This window comes from Adiantum capillus-veneris, chromosome 18, assembly GCF_014529385.1.
Source record: "Adiantum capillus-veneris isolate H3 chromosome 18, ASM1452938v2, whole genome shotgun sequence".
NCBI classification, from domain to species: domain Eukaryota; kingdom Viridiplantae; phylum Streptophyta; class Polypodiopsida; order Polypodiales; family Pteridaceae; genus Adiantum; species Adiantum capillus-veneris.
The window spans coordinates 14,071,848-14,079,793 of NC_140948.1; the positions used below are offsets into that span (position 1 = coordinate 14,071,848).

General features: G+C 41.6%; 1 protein-coding gene across 1 annotated transcript; it reads left to right on the top strand.

Annotated features, from left to right (window-relative positions):
* The first annotated feature begins 1,030 nt into the window (after positions 1-1,030).
* On the top strand, positions 1,031-2,955 carry LOC147435251 (ubiquitin-conjugating enzyme E2 8-like). Its single transcript, XM_086488338.1, has 4 exons — positions 1,031-1,187; positions 1,676-1,803; positions 2,336-2,440; positions 2,530-2,955. The coding sequence occupies exons 1-4, from the start codon at positions 1,118-1,120 to the stop codon at positions 2,671-2,673; spliced, it is 447 nt and encodes a 148-aa protein (XP_086344464.1). The 5' UTR covers positions 1,031-1,117; the 3' UTR covers positions 2,674-2,955.
* The last annotated feature ends 4,991 nt before the right edge of the window (positions 2,956-7,946 follow it).

The following is a 7,946-nucleotide window of genomic DNA, read 5'->3' on the forward strand; positions in this document are numbered from 1 at the left end:
CAAATGGTCCCCCTGGCTCAAAGTTGGGAAGGTTCCTCGGACCCCTTCTAGAAGTTGCACACTTGGTAAACAACAAAGCAATCTCTAAACTCTCTAATCTTTGGGATGCCATAAGCTTTTGCTAGAAGGATGTGGAGCTCGTAGTGATGCAACATAACTTGGGTATGTACGACAGACTTCTCTGATTGGTAGACTCTTGGAAGTGCTTGCGACCTCACCTCCACCTGTTAATGGATCAAAATTGATTGGAGAGCTTGGCATTGGCCGAAGGATAGAGTGTTCTCACTGCCCAAGTCCCGGAGTACCTATAATGTGCTGATATATAAAGCGTATTGGTTCGACCCACTCACGAGAATCTGGAAGAAAAACTGGTGAGAAGAGTGCTGGCAAAAGAGTGTTAAGGGCATTTGGGAGACTAAATGGATGAAATACATGAAGGTATTCATCTGGAAGGTGCTTTGGGGAGGCTTGCTTACTAGTATTAAGGTGAGCGCTAGAGGGCTCGACTCTGACATCTGCTCTGCTTGTAGGTCAGCCTCTGAAGACCCCCTTCATCTATTCATCAAGTGCCCTACTTCACGAGGGCTGGCCGCTAAGGTTTGAAAATGGGAAAGACCATCTTCTTTACTGATAACTTGACCTTGGGAGGGCGTGGATTCCAAAGCTAGGCCATTTTGGTGTGCACCCAAATTACTAGATTTTCTACCTAACCAGGTCTAGAAGTCTAGGAACCTTAGGGTATTTGAGGCCAAAGTGCCTGTAGTTCGTTTTGATGATATTGTGCACATGAGCACTGAGCTCATCCATGGTGTTGGAGCAAGAAGATGGTCAGCGGATAAGGATGAAGATTGCTTAGAACACTCAAGAGGGTAGGTTTGTCACTGTTGGTTTTGTATCCTCTTTGTTTGTCCCTAGCAACCCCCCAAGGCACATGTAGTGCTTGAGAGCAATTGTATTCTGTTCGAGTTAATATAAATTCTCTCAACTCACAATTGTATGGCAAAAAAAAAAAGAAAAAGATGGACTTATTTAAAGCAAACTTTTATTTACTTCATTGATAAATTTTTCGTGTCTGTCGCAGCTCCTTCCTATCTGCTACTGTAGAGTGTAGCTTTTCATGGCTTCCAAGCGTATTCTGAAGGAGCTTAAAGATCTGCAGAAGGATCCTCCGACTTCGTGCAGCGCGGGTAAGATTTCGTTATCAGGTCTTTGTACAGGGATTAACAAGGTAAATGCCAGAGGTTTCGGCAGGGTAAGTTGTTTTTCTCCTCAAGGGTAGAGATGACATGATCTGAGGTACAAGTATTGTTTAGTATCGTGTGTGGGCTGATTGCCTCTCTTCCAACACTCATTGCAGACCAATAGCATCATTTCTTTGAGGACATGCAATTTCTGTGGCGCCTTATTTCTGATCCTAGGGTTTTTCATGTGCACATTATTCCGCATTTTTCAACGTCAGAGTGATTGCCCCCCCCCCCCCCCCCCCCCCCCCCGGGGGGCCCTTTCTCTGCATAATAAGGTGTATTGCTACTTCAAGCGACCAGGTTCATCCGCGCAGTTCTGATTTTTGAACCGAGCTCAAAATGAATTTGCTGACTGACAACAAGGTGCTTTCTAAGGTGACTGTCTCTGAGTCCAGTTTGGATATAATGTGCTGACCTTCGGCCAATATCAGGTCCAGTTGCGGAGGATATGTTTCATTGGCAGGCTACCATCATGGGACCAGTTGACAGCCCTTATGCTGGAGGTGTTTTTCTGGTTACAATACATTTTCCTCCAGATTACCCTTTCAAGCCTCCAAAGGTACGGTAGATACATGGACCAGCTTCGATTTTAATTCTTTAGATAGATGCAGAGGCCCTGTTTTGTATTAGCAATGTGAGTGGGAACTTAAGAGTAACAATGTATTGTGGCATGGCGTTCTATCCTCCTTAAAAGGTTTATCTTTTGGCTGGGCTACTTCTGATGATTGAAAAGGAGGTGATTGATGGCTGGGTTTTTCACATCTGGTTCTTGTCAAGACTAGGACTTCAATGTTGTTATGTGGATGTCTTCTGTCATTAGTTGAGCTTGATGGGGGTGTTGTTCAGGTCATCCATCTATGTGTAGGTAGCTGAAAGCAGTCTTAGTGCTGTCAGTCCGTCAAGTCTGTACAAGCATGCCTGCAATATTGTCAGCGAGGATGTAAATGCGCATTCTCGCAACTACAGTTGTTTGCATGGGGAGGGCTAATCTTTGATGTTGTGTTGATGATGATGCCTGCATACTGCGTGGATGTTCGGCTAGGATATAATTCTTGCAACTCGAGGTTAATGAACTTGTTTTCTTCTGACAGGTTGCTTTTCGAACCAAAGTGTTTCATCCCAATATAAACAGCAATGGAAGTATATGCTTAGATATTTTAAAAGAGCAATGGAGCCCAGCTCTGACAATTTCTAAGGTAAAGACTTCATACAGCATGTTTTAAAGCTTTAGAATGATTGTTTTAGTATTCAAACTCGAATGAGGAGGTGCCTGATGCTGGTGCAGGTCCTGCTTTCTATATGCTCCCTGCTTACTGATCCTAACCCGGATGATCCTCTCGTCCCTGAGATTGCTCACATGTACAAGACAGACAGAGGAAAGTATGAAGCTACTGCAAGGAATTGGACTCAGAAGTATGCCATGGGCTGAGGAGGGAAGCACTCTTGGCTTCAGAAAAAGCAAGAAAGTAACATGTAATTAAAGTCGCAGTGTGCTTATGCTACCCAATTCAATATCTCGGAGGTCTGTACTTCTGACAGATAGGAGTTTCGCCTGGCTTCAGTTCAATGTCTCAAAACTCTATAATGTGGTTGGTTTCTTTGAGTTATCGTCACACTTCCAGCTTTAGGTTTGGACTGCTCTAATCCAAGCATGTGTAACTAAGCAAAAACTAATTCTTTTTTGGCAGATAATATGAGTTGAGTTTTCTTTTGTTAGGTGCTATTGAGTTCAAGTGGTTTGATTAAGCTTGCAACTTTGATACAAAGTAGAAGATTGGAGTATGTTTACAACCTTTAACTTCCATACTTTCTATGCATATCAACTGACAGCCAAAGCGATTTGAGTCTTAGATAGCGTATGTACTGGATGCATCAATATTAAGTTTCTGACTGGGATGTTATTTTCCAATGTGAAAGTAATGTCTTACGCAAGAGCTTGGTTTAAGTGAGAGCAAAGACTAGATGATGAGCCTTTCTTGACTGATATCTATACAATTGGTGGACAAGCGGTGTATACTAATTGGTTTGACATGATTATCTACTAACCTGTACTTTTCAAATTGCACACGCCTGTTACATTTTTAAAAGGCACACATCAAAGCCCAAAATGTTTGTATGTGAAATGTCCATTTTCAAGCTTGCTTATGTTGTTGAATATTGCCGGAAAAAAACTTGAAATAGAAGGCTATAGCTAAGAATGGCCCGTTAAAGTTTCAGACTTTTTAGCAAGGTTCGCATTTTAACCCTTTCAACTCAACATGTTTCCAAGTTTCAGCATTTCATAGCTACAAGACACCTTTCTATGTCACACCAACTGCATGTGGAAATCACAGTGTAGATAGCATAACTACAGGCACGCACATTCATGATCCACTCCAAAAAAGGAAGTGTGAGAGACGACCTCACAAATTTAGGAAAACGATAGATGCGAAATGTTGTGAACCAATAGTGGTTTGTTGCAAGAGGCAAAATGGCTAGAGTACCACCAAATGCGTTTTGTTCATATGAGATCTTCATTGGCATTCGTAGTAAGTGATTTGTGATTGCAAATAGTGGAGGGGGTGTAGAAATAGAGAGAACACATTTATTTACACAGGTTGCGCTTCCGCCATAGCCATACATGTACATAAGTGGTTGGTTTCAATCGTTGTTATTATTAATAGTTACATGTATTTATACAACGGGGGTTGTGTGTCTCTTTGTGATACTCTTTCATCGATTCATATTACAGGTAGACATTAAGCATTAATTCCTATACTCCCCCTTAATGCGAATGTATGTGTTGAGAGGAAGTGTGGATTTCATCCGTAGTGTATTGGTATGCGTGTGTCTGTTTCTACACTACAATGTGTCCCATTGATGATTTAGAAAACAAAATTTAGATGAATTTCATTAGTTATTGCTCCATTAGTGGAGGTGGAGTTGATGGCGAGGCTAGGAGATTATCTCTTGAAACTTGCAGGCCTTCAAGATCCTCGAGACAAAATCCTTGTAGTGACATCCTTTAGATCTTCTTCATGTGCTTGAAACATCCAAGTATTTCTCCCCCTTAAGCTCACAAGAAGATCAAGTTACATGTCAAAGAAACAATAGAAAGCTTGAGTATACATATTGTGTCTAGTAGTTAGATTTTTCTTTGATAAAATTACCTAGAGAATGATATATACATTGATGAATTGCAAGGTGGCTAGGCTCTATAGAGATTAACTGTCACGTAGGTGTGTGGTCTTGTTAGCACCAATTGTTTTTAGAGCAAGGACCTGCTCACGGTAATATACTCATATAAGGAGTTCTTGCAAGGTCGTCATGTTAGCTCCATCAAGTTTGATGACATGTCTCTATTGAAACATAATATTGGTGATCGATTTAGAGCCTCAATGATGGGCTCAAGGTGACTGAAGGCACACTGTAGTGCCTACAATGATTACATTTTAGATTTTTATAAATACACAGTAGTGTTTGAATATGATGATGTCTCTCAATCGTAAATACTTCTCTAAGAGGAGCTTTTTTGCAATCCCAAAATAGCCTTATTGATGAGGCAGTTTTCAGTGTGAGAGTGATGTGGAGCGTGCATGTTGCGAGAAGGATTTTATGTGCTATGAGTAAGGTTGCAAAAGGGAAAGCAGTTGCAGGTGGCCATAAGGCGGTCATTAAAAGGGGGGGGGGCGGATGACGAGGTCGTAGAGGGTGGCCAGGTGACTGTGGATATGGAGCTCGACGGCCTGCAAGAGTGTGAGGTAGGAGTGCGAAAATGTACTACTTCCGTTTTAATTACGCAGCGCTGAGAAGCTGGGCGTCAGTTAGATTTCGGTCGTGGCAACAGCACCCCAGCCGGTCTCCAGTCACCCCCCACAGGCTACTGGGCGACCATACAGCACTATCACTTCACCTGCACACACGCACATGTCTTTGAGGGGCGAGCAGCAGGTCATAAGCCTGAACAAGATGCTGCCTCCACAAAAACAAGCGTGACCGGCAGAGTACCTTAGCCATTGCCGAGAAGTTGAAGCGTGATGCAAGAGTGCGTAGAAGCGTGGGTGGCACATAGGCTCTCTAGGAAAGGAGACCGGATACCATGTAGAAATAAAGAGAAGGGAGAGAACACATTTACACAGGCTGCGTTTACTACATGTATTCTCTTCGTGATACTCTTTCATCGATTCATATTACAGGCAAACATTAAGCATTAATTTCTACAGCGGGTGAGGGAGATGTGAGGGGGACTAATTCCAAGGTGCAAACTTTGAAAAATGAGAAGGGGAAGGAGATGTGTAATAGTCATTGTAGTTGGGCATGAGTAGTATCCATATAGAGGAAACTAGTCTTGCCTTGTTGACCTTGGTAGGGTTTTTTGGCAATGATGTTAATTAAGATCCGAGTAAAACAAAGGACAAAAGTAAGCAAGAACAGATTGGAACTAATTGGTGAACAATAAGCAATGGAAAATTGTAAAGATTGAAATGTACTATTGACCTGGATAATGAGTTGTCTAACGTAGACAACCTCATTAAGATCCCTGTGAAGGAAAATCCGTCTTCACATCCATCTGGACAAGTTCCATGTCCTCAGTGGCTACTAGTCCAAGCACAAGGTGCAATGTAGTCATCTTAGCCACTATAGAAAAAATCTTATCAAAATCCACACCTTTCTTTTGTTTGAAACTCTTAGCAATTTTGTTTGAAACTCTTAGCAACCAATCTAGCCTTATGCGTAGGTTTGAGATCTTCTATCGTGTACTTTTCCTTATACACCCATTTGCAACGTGTCTTGTTTGCCCTCTAGCAACTTTTGATGAGTTCCTCTTCTTTTTGGGAGGGCTAGGTGACCATTCTGCCCGTCGTCTTCTTGGGGCTAGCATCACTTTCAGAGGTATGAGGGGTGTCACTTTCGTACCTCTCCCTTGAAAGTTCAAGACACCTTCTTCTTGAGCAGTTTGCCTTGAAGGTCCTTCTGGTATTTCCTCTTCATTACCCAAAGAGATTTATCTTATTGAGTTCACTAGGAGGCCTCATAGAAACTCTCTTCTTGGGTACTTGGGGAAACTTGAAGGAATTTAATTTGACTTTGAACCTCCACTTGCCAACAAAATAGTTGACAACTGTGCGACCATCATCAAATGTTACACCATGAGCTAGATCTAAGTTGTCAATATTAATTGCATTCTTTTGATTATGTTGTGCCATGATTAAATTTTCTTGTATGTGTATGCTAACTCTTTCCTTGGAACTTTCAAAACTTTGGCTACTACTCTTGTCTCTTCAAAAAAGTGCTCAAGCAACTACACTCGTGATTTATAATATTATCAATTGCAAAGAGTAGTGGAGTGGGTTTGACATTGCTAAGCTGGCACCGGTTCCTATTGAATTTGTTAACATCTCAATATTGGTTAATAATGGCTAAGCCATAGAAAGACTCTATTATTAAGACTCCGACGTCAACCATAGACAATAAGCCCACGATGAGAACTCAAAGGTCATGTGTAAATGCGTATACTTTTTTGCATCTTGTTTGCAACAACCAATATGTGCACCACGATGTTCATAAAAAACAATTCCTCCAGCAATAATCACCTCTTTCTTGTATAACAGTCTCCGACGTCAACCATAGACAATAAGTCCACGACGAGAACTCAAAGGCCATGTGTAAATGCGTAGATTTTTTTGCATCTTGCTTGCAACAAGAAATATGTGCACCACGATGTTCATAAAAAACAGTTCCTCCAGCAACAATCCCCTCGTCAGTGATACGTTTCCTTGACTGCAACATCGATGGCTATACTAGCTTCACCTTGTACAACCCTTTTCTTTGGCCATTGTTGCCAAACTTGCATGAGGGTTTGAGACCACCAACAACGATTGAATTGTTATTATTTTACAAATGGAAGATTATAACACTAGTTGATGTGCCACCCATGCCATCACTCGAAAACCCTATCCTCTACATGCTACCCCTATGATAGTACCAAGGAAAAGAGTTTTTCTTTCTGGTATGGGACAAATATGTGCGCTCACAAGAAGGCCAAGCCAATAGGATACACAATAGTGGGTTACTTCAAGAAGATGCATATTCAAGGTGGTAGCACTCTCAAGGGCATTGGAATTGACAACCCATGTGGAGCTCAATGACTCGGCCAACCATCTAAATTGCCAAGGGCAAAAAACCTGAGCATCAATGAAGGGGAGTCCAATGGGAGCAAGAGAGGTTCTAGCGCATGAAGCAACACAGGGTTGAAGGGCATTGAGGCTGCTCCATGCAGGAGTGGAGGTCGGGATAGTCATATAAAAACATGACAACACTGTACATTCCGAAGATACAAGCAAGCTTCAAAGTTTTAATGTGATTATAAACCTCCATGCCTATGTTTTTGCTAGGTTGACACAACCGAGAACAGGTTGTCAAGAGTACAATTTTGATTAAGGTAGATCATTGAAAAAGGATGGAATCTCATAGAATTTGAACTACACTCAATTTTCAAAGGCTCTTGGTAAGGAGAATGACCCAACAAGGACTCAACAACTCAATTTCGGCATTGATCCAACATGCCATGCAAATCAATCAAAAACAACACGTAGAGGCCTTCTTCTTCCTCTAATTTTTGAAACTCAATTATAAAGAGTCTAGATAATGAATTATTGAATGATAAAAAGATTCTATTGTGTACCCCAATGCTCAAGAAAAACCTAGGTTTAGTATAATCCC